Source organism: Erinaceus europaeus, chromosome 15, assembly GCF_950295315.1.
Source record: "Erinaceus europaeus chromosome 15, mEriEur2.1, whole genome shotgun sequence".
NCBI classification, from domain to species: domain Eukaryota; kingdom Metazoa; phylum Chordata; class Mammalia; order Eulipotyphla; family Erinaceidae; genus Erinaceus; species Erinaceus europaeus.
This window is the reverse complement of record NC_080176.1, coordinates 32,206,157-32,223,526: the sequence shown is the minus strand read 5'-3', so window position 1 is coordinate 32,223,526 and position 17,370 is coordinate 32,206,157. Positions and strand designations below refer to the sequence as shown.

The 17,370-nt window shown below is 46.4% G+C and overlaps 1 protein-coding gene across 2 annotated transcripts in view; it reads right to left on the bottom strand.

The window, feature by feature from the left end:
• The window catches only part of GALNT17 (polypeptide N-acetylgalactosaminyltransferase 17), a 518,762-nt gene extending 516,721 nt beyond the window's left edge, over positions 1-2,041 (bottom strand). The window contains exon 1 of one of the 2 annotated variants that reach the window (XM_060173552.1): positions 764-2,041. In XM_060173552.1, coding sequence (XP_060029535.1) covers positions 764-1,001 — 238 coding nt within the window. In that variant the 5' untranslated portion in view covers positions 1,002-2,041. The remainder of the gene's footprint in view (positions 1-763) is intronic. The other variant, XM_007523650.3, reaches the window with a different exon arrangement.
• Positions 2,042-17,370: the final 15,329 nt, after the last annotated feature.

Here is a 17,370-nt window from a genome sequence, read left to right as displayed (position 1 = left end):
CCACCACCCCTCCAGTCCTGAAGGGTTCTTGCCTGCAGCCAGGGCCTTGGGGAGTGCAGACCTCCTGGGACCTATCAGTCATGAAACCAAATGTGACCAGGACACATTACAACTGTCCTCCTCTCCTCCTGTCCTTTGTCCATGTTCCATGGAACAGTTTCCAACAGCCGTCATTAATCGGTTGGCACACCTTACTTTGCTACTCTGTAAAATAGTGCTTCCCCCTGCCTGCCTGGAACTTTTAACAATGGCCCTCTGGCAGCTCTGGGGAGAAAAACGCTGTGTTAATAGCAGCCTCCACCGAGGTCTGGAAGGGAGGGGTGCTCCTTATTAGCTGTGCAGTCCATCTGAATAGAGAGGGGCTCATTCACTCACTTTGGAAGAATTTGAGCTCCAGCCCCTTTGCATCTCCACCCACCAGCGACCCTGCCAGATGCTAAGTTTCCTCCCTGGAGGACCGGAGCCTGCAGTGCCCTCTGGCCCGCTGATGAGTTTCTGCACATGGGATCGCGTTGCCAGAGAATGACTCCTGCACGCAGGGCCCAGGAATCAGCTGTGCAGCCCTGTTTCCACTATGCCAGCAAACTTACAGCTGGACCACAAACCAGAAGCAAGTTCTTCCCAGCAGCCCAGGCCCCCGAGGTTAGGAGGAGAGAGCTCAGGAACCAGGAGTCATGCCCCCTGCGTCCCCCACCTCTCCCCAGCCCTCCCCCAGGGCAGCGCAGGGTGTCCTCTAGGGGTGGGTGCAGCGGGGTGTCCTTACCATTCAGCTGGCGGTAAACGATGTCCTCCAGCAGCGACAGGCGCTTCAGGACAGCGTCCTGGAGGGGGCTGGCGCTGTGTGCGCTGAGGTTGGCGGCCTCTGCGCGGGGCCGGAGCTCATGGAAAGCGTCCCCGCTGCGCACAGCGATGGGCCGGCACTTGGCCAGGAATATCACGAAGCCGGCCACCGCGATCAAGTTCAACACCAGCAGCACTTTGACTCTTCTCAGTGAAGCCATCAAACACTCACGGCCGGCCCTGGCCCTGGCCCTGGCCCCGGACCCGCGCCCCTAGGGCTCCAGCGAGGCGCGGGGCAGCTGCGGGCCGATCCAGCGGCGGCCACAGCCAGGAGGACTGGGCGGGCCGGGGGTGGAGGAGGTGCTGCAGTTCTCACTCGGGAACCCCTGGATCCGCAGGAGTGTCCCCTGAGATGCCCGTTCGGTCCACAGCACGAGGCCCCTTCCAGGAGCCCCGGCTTCTAGACGAGGGTTCTGTGCTCTGAAACCCCAAGGGTGTCGAGGGGGGCCCTCAGCCTCCTGGCGCGAGGCTGCTAGCGCAGCGGACACCGGGATGTGGCAGTCGGCAGGGGGCCGGCCCGGTGCTGCACGCAGGTGGCAGTGTCAAGGTTCAAGCCACGCCTCAGTCTGCACAGCCGCCACCCCAGTGGGCAGGCGACCGTCACGGCACGCGGCCGGGGGCCTTCAGCCAAGGATCCCGTCCCTCGGGCGGACGCCTTTGTTCCGCTCAGCGACCCGCTCCATCACGTTGAGCAGAGACTGCGCCCATATACCCACCGCCCCGCAGTCACGCTCAAGTCCAGATGACTCTCAAAGTGGGGGCAGCCCTAGTGGGCGGGCGGCAGAGCCCAGAAACACGTCCACTCCAACCCTCAGCCGCGGGGAAGCGGGGACACCCCACCCCGCGCCCAACTCACCAGCGCGCCCCGCGCTGCGGGCGCTCTGACACGTTCCAAGTGGCTGAGCCGCACAGCGAGCCGGTCCCCGGGGCCTGCGAGTCACGCCGGCCTCTCCCCGGGCGGGCGCGTTGGGAGCCCGCCGAGAGGAGGAATCGGATCTCAAAAGTCTCAGCAGTTGTCGGCCCCCTGCGCCAAATCGCGGGGAGGGACGCGCGCCGGCCACCCCCAGCTCGGTCAGCGCCGCTCGTCCCGCGCCCCAGGAGGCGACACCAGGTTCCGGTCTCTGGCCACAGGGACCCGCCGCTGCTGCAACCACAGCCCACGCCACCCCGGGGCTGAGAGCCTGCCGGGGACGCGCAGGTGGCGGCGGAGGGCGGGGCGCGGCCCGCGGGGACCGGCTGCTGCGCCAGCTCCGCCCCCGCCGCCCCGCCGCCAGTCGGCCGCCGCCCGCAGGTTCCGGGGCGCACAGCTCTCCGCGCCCGGCTGGTGCGCGCGCACCAGCGGTGGGGGCTCGGGAGAGCGGGGCCCGGGGGCATTCAGGCCATGCCGGCCGGCACTAGGGGACACCTCGGGACTCTGCGCCCCCGGAGCAGGCGGGCGTGTTCCGAGCAGGGAGGGGATGAAGACATCCCTTTCTGTGAGCTCGGGGCTCGGCTGTGCGTGGCCAGGATGGCTGGAGGGAAAATCCGGCCTGGAGACGCGGATTCTGCCATTTGGGGACCCAGGCCGGTGCTGGCAGGCTCGGCGGGTCCCCTCCGAGGGAAGACTCTATGTGCCCACCTACTCCCACTACGGAGTCCCACACTCCCGCGCCCAGCCACCCACCCCTGTGCATTTCGCCCTAAGACGCGTGTTTGAGGTACTGGGAAGCTGCCGCCAATTCCCCTCCCCAAAGCCAGGAGCTGCGACTCATAGCAGAGATTCACAGCCCCTGCTCATCCATCTGATTCTTGAAGGCTGAAAATGAAACCGGGATGGCATCTAACGGGAAGGGGGGGGGGGGGTTGCGGTGGCGGCAGAGCCCAGGAGAGCACGGGGATCCCGTCTTCATTACAATCTCATTCAAGTTTCCATCTCTCTCTCTCTCTCTCTCTCTCTCTCTCTCTCTCTCTCTCTCAGGTTTTATCTGTCTTGTTGCTTATTTGCTATATTAAATATTGATTCTTAACTTAGAAAAGTGTATAGGAAAATCTAACAAGCTGTTGATTTGCTCCCTTGGAACTCAGTACCTAAGTTCAATAGACGCTCTAGGGCCCTCGCTTCTGTATAATGTACAAGAAAAATAAATAGGAAAGGGTTATATGGAAAAGCCACATCTAGATGGAGAAAAAAACACAGAGGAAGCATAAAGGATGGATTTTCTTGGGTTGTTCAAGATTTTGTTTTGTTTTGTTTCTTGACTTATTTATTATTTATTTGATGCAGAGAAATCCACAGGGAAAGACACCTGCAGCAGTGCTTCGCCATATATGAAGCTTCACAGGTACAGGGGGGACTGGGGGCTTTGTAACAAGTGTGCATTGTAACATGTACACTCTACTGGGTGCACTACCACCAACCTCTACTGTTTGATTGTTTTTGTTTTTGTTTGGTGCCTGGAGTAGAACACTGGACTTCACAAAATGCTAATCATATGCATAACACCCCATCTCACCCCCACACCAGGGACAGTTTGTGAACACACATGTTGGGCAGAAAAAGTCTGGAGAGAAACCTGCACTGTTGAGTAGTCATAACATGACAGACCTGGGTATTATACCTTAAGTATTATTACAACCACATTACAGATGGAAGCTAGCTAATTAATGAGAGTGGCAAACATAAACACACAGGCTCACATTCATATTCTCTCTCTCTGTCTCTCTGTCTCTCTCCCCTATTGGCAAACATAAACACACAGGCTAACATTCATATCCTCTCTCTCTCTCCTCTCTCTCTCTCTCTCTCTCTCTCTCTCTCTCTCTCTCTCATCTGGGGTCCCCTAGCAGTAAGGGACTCAACCCAGCTGCCTCTGACTCCCAAACAAGTAGCTTTGTGGGAGGAGGAGACAGGAAGCAAAGTAGTCTCAAAGTAAAGAAGAAGCTTCCAGACCACCTTCTAAGGCCAAAGAGGGACCTTGCCAAGTTAATTGGTCTTATGTTGCATCTCACAGGATTGTCCTCGAACATCCTGGTCAGCATCTGCTTTCAGAAGGGCCATCAAACATTCCAGGTACACTGAGGGTAATTACCTTCAGGGTCACACCCTAAGTCCTGCCATCACACAGAAGTTTCCCAGTTTCCCACCCCTATAGTTCTGTGCTGATGTTCAGCTGTGACCTCCTCTCCTGATTTTTACCTCTCCCACCCTCCCCTCCCACCCTAAAGGTCTTCAGCCACCAGGAGTAACCCCTTCTGACTCCGCAAGTGTCCAAACCTTTCCATATCCTACTGGGTTCTTTCTTTACTAGTCCTAGTTATTTCTGAGATATGGTGGGTGTGGGGTGTTTGAACTATTTTCAGTCTATTCCCAGTTGGTACTACAATCCACAGATACAAACATATTCTCCCACTAATCCCAGCCCACCAGTCCCCAATTCAGAAAGGATACTTTTTTTTTTATTTCAGTATTTGTTACGGTTGTCTTTGTTTCCCAACATATGGTCAATCCTTGAGAATGTTCCATGTGCACTTGAAAAGAATATATACTCTTTATTGAGGGGAATGGTCAAAGTTCTGAATGTATCTGTTAGGTTCATCTCATCTATGACTTTATTTAAGGCCTCTATTTCTTTATTGTTTGTCCTTATGATCTGTCTCTTATTGTGAAGGGTATGTTCAGGTCTCCAACTAATACCGTGCTTCTGTCAATGTCAGTAAGCACTTTTTTTATATATTTGGGTGCACACATATTGGGAACATATATATTGATGATGGCTATTCTGTCTTCCTGTTGGAGTAATCCTCTGACCAATATATAGTGTCCATGTCTATCTCTTTTCACCTTCTTTGCCTGAAAGTCTAATTTATCTGATATTAGAATTGCTGTTCCTGCCCCTCTGTTTGCACTATTGGCTTGAGCTATCTTATTCTAACCTGTCACCTAGAGCCTGTTTGTCTTTCTTTTTTAATTTTTTTATCTTTATTTATTTATTGTATAGAGATAGTCAGAAATCAAGAAGAAAGGGGGAGGTAGGGAGAGAGAAAGAGTGATGCCTGCAGCCCTGCTTCACCACGTGCAAAGCTTTTCCCCCTGCAGGTGGGGATTGGGGCTTGAACCTGGGTCCCTGCACACTGTAACATGTGCACTCAACCAGGTGTGCCACCAGCTAACCCCTCTGTCTTTTGGATGTATGTTTCCTACAAACACCAAACAGATAGGTCTTGGTTTTTAATCCATCCAGTCACTCTGAATCTTTTGACTGGTGCATTTAAGTCTTTCACATTAAGGGTGATTGTTGATTATTGGTTTCTTATAACCATTCTGTTTTTTGTTTCAAAGTTGTTTTATGTTCTTGTTGACTCTTTTCCTGTTTCTGATTGTTGTTTAATGTGGATGGTTTTCTGTAATGGTCTTGCCTACTGTAAATATGTTTCCCATTTGTCTTTGTGCTATATTTTGTTTTGTGGTTATCATGAGTAAAGTGTCTAGCTTATAATATTTACAAGGGTCTTTTTAAGTTGGTCTTGGTTCACCAACAATGGACTGTGCTGTTCTGATTATTTTGTTCTCCCCTTTCCTCTGTTTGGTTTTCCCTGATGTTTTTGTATTCCTGGTTCTATTCTAATACTGATCATCTCATTAAAAGATGGAATTCCTTTGCTTCTTCTTTCATGTGGGACTCCTCTCAGTGATTCCTGCAAGGCAGATTTGGTAGGGGCAAATTGCTTCAGATTCTTAATGTTTGCAAAAATATTTATTTTTCCCTCATATTTTTTGTTTGCTTTAGTTTTTCTGATTTTTTAATATAATTTTTATTTATAAAAAGGAAACACTGACAAAAACTATAGAAGAAGAGGGGTACAACTCCAGTTCCCACCAACAGAACTCTATACCTCCTCCCCTCCCCTGATAGCGTTCCTATTCTTTAACCCTCTGGGAACATAGACCAAGGGACATTATAGGGTGCAGAAGGTGGAAGGTCTGGCTTTTGTAATTGCTTCCCTGATGAACATGGGCATTGACAGGTCAATCCATACTCCCAGCCTGTCTCTATCTTTTCCTGGTGGGGCGGGCTCTGGGAATCAGGGCTCCAGGTCGCATTGGTGCAGTTATCTATCCAGGGAAGTTCAGTTAGCGTCAAGGTAGCATCTAGAACCTGGTGACTGAAAGAAGAGTTAACATTGCTCAACAATTTGTTTGGCTTCGTATGTTAACTCTCTTTTCAGTCACCAGGTTCCAGATGCCATCAGGATGCTGGCCAGGCTTCCCTGGATTGAAGACCCCACCAATGTGTCCTGGAGCTCAGCTTCCCCAGAGACACACCCTACTAGGGAAAGAGAGAGGCAGACTGAGAGTATGGACTGACCATTCAACGTCCATGTTCAGCGGGGAAGCAATTACAGAAGCCAGACCTTCTACCTTCTGCAACCCACAATGACCCTGGGTCCATGCTCCTAGAGGAATGGAGAATGGGAAAGCTATCAGGGGAGGGGGTGGGATATGGAGATTGGGTGGTGGGAATTGTGTGGAGTTGTACCCCTATGGTTTTGTTAATTAATCCTTTCTTAAATAAAAAAAAAAGAGTTAACATATAAAGCCAAACATATTGTTGACTAATCATGAACCTAAAGGCCGGAATAGTACAGATGAAGATTTGGGGTCCTCCATTTTGTAGATAGTAAGACTATTTTAGTTATATTCCAAAGGGCCCATGAGTATATTAGTGTTTTTGTTTGTTTGTGTTGTTTTGTTTTTCTGAGCCTGACATCTGATGTGCAGGTGGACCCAAGTTATTATCTGGGGATGATGTCATGGCTGGAAAAGGATCAGAAAGCTGGATCAGGGAAGAGAGTAGCTCCCAAATATGGGAAAGCTGTATAAATATTGTTGAATGTTAACCCTATAGATTTGGTCTGATTTGGGGCCCATATTCAGCTTAGGAGCCTATGTGACCTCTGTATCCCTCTAGATCTGAGCTCACATTCTGTGGTCATGAGTAGTAACATTCCAAGCTGCCCCAATTTCAGGACCCATCTTCCTCAGGTGGAAGATAGAGTATGTTGTCCAGCCTCCCTTTGGAGGATGGAACATTCTCTACCGTTGTTGATCCATGTTGAGGGCAAGGCCCTATGGGGGCCCACAAAGGGGTCTATTGTGTTGATCCTGATAGAGATGACCAGTAACAATGGAGAGAGGGGTCTATTTGAGGTCTAGGCCCATCTTCTCTGTTTGGGAATCTCTGGACTCCCCAACCAGGGCCCCTGCTGATGGGGTGGCCTGATAGTGACTAAAGAGTCATTAAAGTATGCCAGTCTCTTGCCCTTATTCGGCTTTTGTAGTCCTTACTTTGATAAGGCTAGCTTTGGAGTGACTATAGGAAGTGTAATAGGAAGTAGGTGAGGAGGGTATCTAAGTCTAAGTAGACACTATTTCATTAGAAACTTTATGGTATCTTTTTAGGTCTTTCTACTTGCTTGCTGCCTATATTGACTCACTGCAGACTATTGTGTACTTTTGCTTTCAGGTATATATTTTGCCTAATTTATGGATAGATGTGAACATATGCACTATCTCATGGGACCTAGTCTATATCTAGGTTTGGGGACTTGGTTAGGAAATGAACCACCTGAAATGAAATTAGAGAATCCTATGAAAGGAAAGGTCTCACCCAAGTAATGAGGCTGAAGTGTTGACATTCCATGCCTGACATCTCTGGACACAGTCTGAAGTGAAGCATGCTGAGGTGGTACTCATTGCATTGATTAGGTTGAGAACAGCAGAGGCAGTATCATTTGGTATGAATTGAGAGACGCATGCAGGCAAGTGAGCCCCACTCTAGAGATTCCAGGACTAGGGGAAATATAGGCTCTATTTTTATTTGAAGGATAACTTAGCAGGATACAGAACTCATGGCCAGCAATTTTTATCTCTTAATACTTTGAATATGCCATTCCACTCTCCTTGCCTCTGGGTTTTGTGATGAGAAATCTGATGAAAGCTTGATGGTTCTGCCTTTGTATGTGACTTTCTTCCTTTCCCTGGAAGCCTACAATATTTTTCCTTGTTTTGCATAATGTTTTAATGACATGTCTTGGTGTGTATCATCTTAGATTAAAAAATTTAGGTGTTATTTAACATTCTTGGATTTCTAAATTTTGAACATTGCTCTGATATGGAAATTTTTCTGCTAAAATTTCTTTGACTATGTTCTCTACTCCCCTTTCCCTCTCTTCTTCCTCAGGGATACCAATAACTCTGATGTTTGTCTTTCTGATGGAGTCTGGTGCTTCATAAAGGAGTGCCTCATTGTTGTAATTTCAACTTAAAAAGGAGTTTTGGAGCTGTTGTGACAGGTAAAAGGATTCACAGTGGGGAGCCAGGAATGGATTTAAACAATACAAGGTTTATTAGGGCATTACAAAAACATGGGACATATATTTAGATACACCAAATAAGCAATTTTATCATCAGGAGTTAAGAGTGCGCTAGGTCCATAAAGCCTAAGTATAGTTATTAAAAGTTTAGTCCCGTAAGATAAACAATTATCAGCTGAGGTATAGATTGCTCATGGCTGTAGAGGGATCTTAAAAGTTTACCGGCTAGCAGAGTCACACATGTTCAGTTCCCAGGAAAAGTAACCATGGCAGATACCTGGAGCACCTCTGCCAAGATGAAGCAGAAGAAAAAGAGAGTGACCTGCTCCAACTATTTGCCTTTTATACCTTCCCTTCTCCCTGTGTCCCACCTCAGTCATTCATATGCTAATAGTCCCAGACTCCTGTTGGGGTCACAACATCTCATTTTTCCTAAGCTTTTCCTCTCCAAGAGTTTTAAATTCACAGAGTGGGATGGTTGTATCTTCTGTGTTGATATTCTCTCCATCTGATTATGTCTACTTCTGAGACTTCTTACCTCAACCTGAACTGCATTCGAAGTGTCCTTTAGGCCCTGCAGTTCTGGTTGGAGTTTTTGTTTGTTTGTTTTTTCTGTACTCTAATTCTTTTGTAAAATGATGATTGAGTTCTTGAATGATAAGTTTAGTTTCTTGAAGCAATTTTATAATGAGTTTTCTGAACTCTATATCTGTCATTCTAGATTTGTCTGGTCATTTTGGTTTTCTGTCATTGCTGCTACCTGTATATTTCTCAGTTTCCACATTTAGTATTCTTTTGTTGTTGTGCCAGCAGGAGTCGCTGTGGCTAAGGTGTTCAATTTCCCTATTTATATGTCTTGATGGGGGAAAGGGAGATTTTATTGTGTCACTAGACTTGTTCAGTGTCCCTTATATCAGTATAGGGTCTCCCTACTGCTGTTCTAGCCTCTGTGAGGCAACATTATTAGAAATGCAAGAAGTCATGATTGCAAATTGTTGAGTTTTGAGGTGATTTTTTTCTTTTTTATATTTATTTATTTTCCCTTTTGTCGCCCTTGTTGTTTTTCATGGTTTTTGCCATTATTATTATTATTATTGATGTCATTGTTGTTAGATAGGACAGAGAGAAATAGAGGAGGGGAAGACAGAGAAGGGGAGAGAAAGACACCTGCAGACCTGCTTCACTGCCTGTGAAGTGACTCCCCTGCAGGTGGGGAGCTGGGAGCTCTTTTTTTTTTCTTTTTAACAGTATTTTTTTACCTAAACTCAGAGCTGGAAGTGTTACAGCTCAACCACCTATCTCCCAATTTGATGCCAGCAGGCCCTGAGCACAGGTGTTTAGTCCTGGAAATCACTCACTCACCCCCCCTTTTTTCCCTTGTAAGTGGACTTTCCCATCCATTTTCTTTTTTTTTTTTTCCTTTTATCTTTAATTAATTAATTTATTTATTTATTTTTAATTTTTATTTTATTTTTTGAGAGAGATGAAGAGAGACAGAAACACACACAGAGAGAAACACCAGAGCACTGCTCAGCTCTGGCTTATGGTGGTGCAGGGCTGGGGGTTGGAGGGGGACTGAACCTGGGACTTGAGAGCCTTAGGCATGAGAGTCTGTTTGCATAACTATTATGCTGTCTCCCCCACCCTCTTTAATTTATTTTTACATTACAGAATTACATGTCAACAGAGGTTTGAATCCACACCATTCCCACCACCAGAGTTCTGAATCGTCACTCTCCCCACTGCAGTCCACCACAGTTCCCCTAAGGTTGTAGACATCAGCCAATCATCTTCCCTACAACTCTCTCTGTCCACATTTAGGCATAATTGCCCCTTCTTTTTCTGATTCACTCCTCACTTCCCCTCTAAGCCACTCATGATATCATAGCTACCTCCATATGTCCCTCTCCTTTTCCTTCTCTCTCTGGGTGCTGATGGAGCTGGAGTGCAGAGTCCTCTTATCTTCATCCTATCACTTCTCTGCCACTGCGAGTATGGATCAAGGTTGTTTATGGGGAGCAAAAGGTAGGAGTTCTGGCTTCTATAGCTGTTTCTCCACTGAGCATGGTCATTGACAGGTCAATCCGTACCCCCAGCCTGTTTCTATCTTTCCCTAGTGGGCCAGAGCTCTGGAGAGGTCCAGGACACATTGGTGAGGTCGTCTGCCCAGAGAAGCTGGGATGGATGCATGGTAGCATCTGTAACTTGTTGTCTGGAAGGACTCACCCCTTTTCATCCACAAGCCACACATATCTGTACTTACCTATGGCTTAAGTGGTTTTCTTTTTCTTTCTTTTTTCTTCCTTTTTTTTTTTTCTTTTAAAGTTGTTTCTTTGATTCAGACCCAAAAGTGGTGTGCTTCAACTGTCACTCTCCCAGTTTGGTGCAAGCAATCCCTGAGTACTGTCTTTTAGTCCCAGGAATCTCTCCCTCACCCTTTTTCTGTGTACAAGCCACATGTGTCTATACTTACCTGTAGGTTGGTGAGTTTCTGAAGAAATCTTGGTCATACATTGTTTAGTTTTCAAGTGATTTCCATTGCATTTCCTACTAGGCTGGGGAGAGCAAAACACTAGCTACTGTTACTCCAAGGCCATGCCTCCAGGTCACAACTCAGAATCAATCTCCCCATCTTCTTTCTTACACCCAGGTACCCAGGCAATAGAGTGTACCCAGAAAAAAATCTTTAAAACCTCAAAGCAGGGCCACTGCCATTATTACATAAGCCAAACATGTTTGGGAAGCCAGATGGGGTTGCACCCATTCTCATGAACAAGAACCTGAGTTTAAATGCCCAGTCCCCAGTTTCATATGTGATGAAGCAGTGTTACAGGTATCTCTCTTCCTCTCTCCCTATCTATCATTTGGTTGAACATATATGTTACTGTGTACAAGGACCCAGGTTCAAGCTTCCACTCCCCACCTGTATGAAGGAAGTTTCAGCCCATGAAAAGTGAGCAAGTGCTCACTCTCTGTTTCCCCCTCCCTTCTCAATTTCTTTCTGTCCTATCAAGTAAAAAAGAAAAAAAAATTGGCTGCTTGGATGAGTGAATTCATTGTATAGACACCAATCCTCAGAAATAACTCTGGTGACAATACAAAATGAAGAAATAAATTTAGGGGTGGGGGCAGGTGGTAGTACACTTGGTTAAGCATACACACTGCAGTGCACAATGATCTGGATTCAAACCCCAACCCCCACCAGCAGAGGAAAAGCTTCACAAGTGGGTGAAGTGGTGCTGCATGTATCTCTCTGTCTCTGTCCCTCTCTATCTTCCCCCTTCCCTCTCAATTTCTCTCTGCCTCTACCCAATAAATAAATAAATAATTTTTTAAAAGAAAGAAATTTTTAACCAGAGAGGTGGCTTAGTGATAGGATACATGCCTTGTTCACATAAGTTCCCAGGTTCCATTCCTGACACTACATAAAATGAAGAAAGACAGGGACTTGGCAGTTTAATACCCAGTAGAGCACACATGTTACCATGTACAGGGGCCTGGGTTCAAGTCCCTGATTCCCATCTACAAGGGAAAGCTTTGCAAGCAGAGGAGCAATACTGCAGGTGTCCCTCCTCTTTCTCTTTCTCTTTCTCTCCCCCATGTTCTCTCTCCTTCTCTCGCTGCCTTATCAAAAAATAATAAAAAAGGCAAAAAACAATCACTGGGAGTTCTGGACTCATCGTACAGGCAGTGAGCCCTAGTGGCAAATGAAGAAATAAGAGGAGGAACAGGGAATAAGGAGAAAAACAGATCACAGCATCGCAAATGGTGACATGGTACTCTGTGAGCTCTCCCCGCCCTCTCTTCCTCATGGAATAAATAAAGGGAAAAAGCAGACAGGATGAGGCTTTTACTGTACCAGCCCTGAAGACCCAGGATCAATCCCCAGCACCCTATATGCCAGAGATGAGCTATACTTTGCTCTTTCTCTCTCATGCTCACTTATAAAAATTGCCAACAGTATGGACTGCCCTACTTTCCAAAGGGAGACTGGGTCATCCTACTCTGCCACTTGAGGAAAACTGGTTCTGAAATGAGTGCAGCCTAGAATGTTCCCAGCTGTGACCATGGAATGCGAGCTTACACTGACAGGAACTCAAGGTTATACAGGCTCCTGTGCTAAATATGAATATGCATGGCCCTGGTTTAGCTTTCTGTGGTAAACAGTTAATTGTATTTATATGTTTTCTTCAAGTTTGGGAGCTGCTCTCTGCCCTAATTCACCCTTCTAGTTCTATTCTCAATTCTGATACCATCTTCCCAGACAATATTTTTAGCCCACTTTAAGTTTAACCTTTAAGTTCAGGCAAAAATCATTAAAGTCATGGGGCCCCTAGGAACACACCTAAAATAGACTTCCTAGCTTCTTACCACCATAAAGTCCCCATTGTCGCCTCTTTCTTTCTTTCTCTCTTTCTTTCTTTCTTTCTTTCTTTCTTTCTCTCTTTCTCTCTCTCTTCCTTTTTCTCCCTCTCTAGTAGAGACAGAGAGAAATTGAGAGGGGGAAGGGAGAAATTGAGAGAGAATGAGAGACACACACTGAGAGATACCTGTTGAACCCAGGTCTTTGCTTATGATAATATACATCTTCAACTGCCCTTTCTCTTCACCTTCCTTTTCTAGCAACTTCTTCTACTCCAGCCCCAGTCCTGAGCAGCAACAACATCACACAGCACCTGTAGGCTTCAGAAAGCCAAGAGTCCCATCTCTCAGTCTCTCCCTCTCATCCCATAGCCAGCACTGGCCCCATAAGAATTTTTATTCATAGGGACATGGAGGGAGAACACAAAGTGAAATATGGACTGGGCATGGAGTATTGCATCAGAGCAAAGGACTGTGGGGAAGGAGAGGAAGGGGGAGGGAGGGAGGGATGGAAGGGAACTTTCAGTTCCTGGTGAAGGATGAAATCATAGTCATGCATCAATGACTATACTGTCAAGCATTAACCTCCACAACAAAATAAAATAAAATAAAAAGTTGTCACTTATAACAACAATGGGCAATGGATAGACAGTGTATTCCTCCACCATGCTTTTCTCTCTCTTTCTTCTCCCACTTAAAGTCAATGACCATCTCTTTGTTGCTGCAAAGGTTTGCTAAGTTAAGGCAAGTTGTGTAAATATTATAGAGGCTTGTGCACATGAAGAATGCACCTAGTTAGGCATCCACATTACCATGCACAAGGACGCAGGTTCAGCCTACTAGTCCCCATCTGCAAGGGAAAAGCTTCATGAGGGTTGCAGGTGTTTCTCTATCTCTCTCTCTCTCCCTCCCCTCTCAATCTCTCTCTGTCTCTAACCAATAATACATAAAAATAAGTGAAATAAAAGAAATACCTACATTTCAGAAGAAATTTTCCAACCCAGGAGTTATCTTAGAGAAGAGAGTAGGAGAGTGGAGAGAGAAGGAGGAGGAGGAGGAGGAGGAGAAGAAGAAGAGGAAGAAGAAGGAGAAAAGGGAAGGGAAGGGAAGGGAAGGGAAGGGAAGGGAAGGGAAGGGAAGGGAAGGGAAGGGAAGGGAAGGGAAGGGAAGGGAAGGAAGGGAAGAGAGAATCATTCCTGGGCAAGTTGTAGAGCCAGGTTAGGGGTGCAGAGACCTGGCAGCTTCCATGGGTGAGGAGACCAACAAAGAAAATACAGGCAGCTGAGCTAGTGACATCCAGGTAGACTGAGATAGGACTCAGCCACCAATAACCAGAGAGAACCTTGACCTTGTACCATGTGCTCAGAGCTGATCAGCAGCCCAGTCCACCAGATGCTGAATCTTTTTTTTTAATTTTTTATATTTATTTATTTATTCCCTTTTGTTGCCCTTGTTGTTTTATTGTTGTAGTTATTATCGATGTCATTGTTGTTGGATAGGACAGAGAGAAATGGAGAGAGGAGGGGAAGACAGAGAAGAGGAGAGAAAGACACCTGCAGACCTGCTTCACCACCTGTGAAGCCACTCCCCTGCAGGTGGGGAGCTGGGGGCTCAAACCGGGATCCTTTCACTGGTCCTTGCGTTTGGCGCCACCTGCGCTTAACCTGCTGCGCTACCGCCCGACTCCCCCAGATGCTGAATCTTTAGTGTTATTGTATCTGGTCTACTACCTCCCCAGTCTCCAAGGAGAGGTCAAGGTCAGTCTGACTCCCAGAGGAGGGGAAAGGGGGACTCAGCCTATGAGCCTACAATAAGGGGAGAAGGGCTCCCTCAGAGCAGACAGGGGCAAAGCTGGTCCCCACCCCTATCACACAGCTCTCTGTTATTAACCTGCATTTTCAGAATGTCATCACAAAATGTGCAGATGGACATTTTTTCCCCTTATTGATCTTTTTGTGGAGGCGAACAAGCAAGTTGAAGGCCTCGCCAAGAAGGAAAGACTGAAGAGAGAAGAAAGGGAGTTGAGAGTGATGTAACTGAATTCAAGTATCTTGAGGATTTGGGGAGAAACATACCTGTATGTGGCACAGCAGAAATCAATTAGCACATTCTCACACATTAATAAATAAGAGGACTAAATAAATCATACCAAGGTGCTATTTGCTTCAAACCTAGGGAGATGCTTTATGTTTCAGAAGGAGGAAGGAAATAGGGTTATGTTACTCCATCTCAGAACTGGATCCATATAAGCCTGTGATTTGCAGCCTTAGACTTAGAGAAATCATGAACTTGCATTATTTAAATCCAACTTGCATTATTAAATGTAAAATGTCGGGAACTTGGCCTCAGATTGGCCCTAGGCATTTCTGTCAGGTGTGTGTGTGTGTGTGTGTGTGTGTGTGTATGACAGCCTGCGCCAAATCTTCCTCAAGTATGGACTGACAGGTGCCTCTCCCAATAAAGCACACACATTACCACGTGGAAGAGCCTGGGTTTGAGCCCCTGGCCACTGCATGGGAGCACCTTGGGTGGAGGGTGTTTCATGATTGTTGGAGCAGTTCTTTGGTTTTTCTCCTTTTCTGTCTCTCTAACTCTCTCTGTCTCTCACTGTCTGTGGGGAATATCTGTCCTACAGGTTATATACAGTACAAAAAATCTTTTGGTCTGGCCCTGTTGAGACAACTGCATGTGTGATTCAAAATTCAATAAATCTAGGAGCTTTGTTCATAATAGTAATTTAAATTTTTCATAGTAAAAATTTTAATTTCTTTAGAACAGAGATAAATTGAGGGAGGATGGAAAGAGAGAGGAAGAGAGACAAAGAGAGAGGAAGAGAGACAAAGAGCACCACTATTTTACCACTCATGAAGCTTCCCCCTTGCAAATGGTGACTGGGGACTTGAACCTGGATCCTTGTTCATTGTACATGATGACGTGCACTCAGCTGGGTATACCACCACCTGACTCCAGTAAATCTTACTTTTTAAGTTCACAATTTTGTATGGCCAGCAGGCAATGTTATAAAAATCCAAATGCCCCTTGGCAGGGAAAAGAAAAAAACAAGACCCCCAACCCTGAAAGGAAAAAAAAAAGTTTTTTTTTTTAAGTTGCTGCAGCAAACCACGGAGTTATGCAGGCTTTCAGCTACCAATAATCCTGGTAGGGGGAAAAAAACTTTCCCAACCCCCTAATCATGTTATTTACCCAACTATAAGTTGGCTCTGTGACCTCAGTGGCCACTTGGCATCATAATTCTTTGCTCACATTTTTGTCCCTAAGTGAACTGTGAGAGCACCATGCTGGGTCTCTCCTACTCTTTACACAGCGATGCTTCACAACTAATTTATTTTTTATTTATAAAAAGGAAACATTGACAAAACCATAGGATAAGAGGGGTACAACTACAACTTTGCACAATCCCCACCACCAGACCTCCGTATCCCATCCCTCCCCTGATAGCTTTAACCCTATTCTTTAACCCTCTGGGAGTATGGACCCAAGATCATTTTGGATGCAGAAAAGTTGAAGATCTGGCTTCTGTAATTGCTTCCCCGCTGAACATGGGCATTGACAGATTGATCCATACTCCCAGCCAATTTCTCACAAATAATATTAAGGGAGAAAGTCAACGAAGGGGGAGTGGGGCAGTAGCGCAGTGGGTTAAGCGCTTGTGGCACAAACTGCAAGGACAGGCGTAAAGATCCTGGTTTGAGCCCCCAGATCCCCATCTGCAGAGGAGTCGCTTCACAGGCAGTGGAGCAGGTCTGCAGGTGTCTATCTTTCTCTCCCCCTCTCTGTCTTCCCCCTCTCTCTCCATTTCTCTCTGTCCTATCCAACAATGACATCAATAACAACAACAATAATAAAAAGGGCAACAACAGGGAAAATAAATAAATATTTAAAAAGAAAGTGAATGAAGGAACAGATGAAATAAATAAATGTACAAAAGGCCTTGAGTCTGAGTAGGTCATATGACCCACCAAGGTCCTTGTTCATGCTCTTCAGGTATAAGAAACAGTAAAACATTTACTAGGTTTGGTTTGTGCGAGCTGTTGCCCATACAGGTGTAGACCCTTTTAAAAATTTAATTTATGTATTTGATAAGACAGAGAGAAGTTAATAAGAGGAAGGGGAGGGAGAGAGTAAAAGAGACACCTACTGCACTGCTTCACTGCTAGTGTAGACTCCTCCCCACGCCCGCACCCCACCTCCCTGTCTCGCGGGTGGGGACTGGGGACTTGAACCAGCATCCTCACACATGGTAATGGGTGTGACACAATCTGGCCCAATAGCCCATGCTCATTTTTTGTAGATTTTAATTTAATTTATTATTGGATAGATATAGAAAGAAATTGAGAGGGGAAGGAGAGATAGAGAGGGAAAGGAACACCTGTAGCCACTCATGTAGCTTTCCCACACATGTCAGGATAAGGGGTTTGAACCTGGGTCTTTGTACACTGTAAGGTGAGCACTTAAGCAGGTGCACCACCCCTGGTCCCTGCTTATGTTCTTATAAAGAAAAGATAGAGATTATTTTACCAGAGCACTGCTCAGCTCTGGCTTATTTATAGAGGTGCAAGGATGCTGGTTCAAGTCCCCAGTTCCCACAGGGAGGTGGGGGGCAGGGGTGGGGAGGAATCTACACTAGCAGTGAAGCAGTGCAGTAGGTATCTCTTTTATTCTCTCCCTCCCCTTCCTCTTATCAGTTCTTATCAAATCTGAGACCTGGGAGTCTCAGACATGGTAGCCTTTTTGAATCACCACTGTGCTATCTCCCCAACTCATAAAGGGATATTTGAATTGATGAGAGCTCAT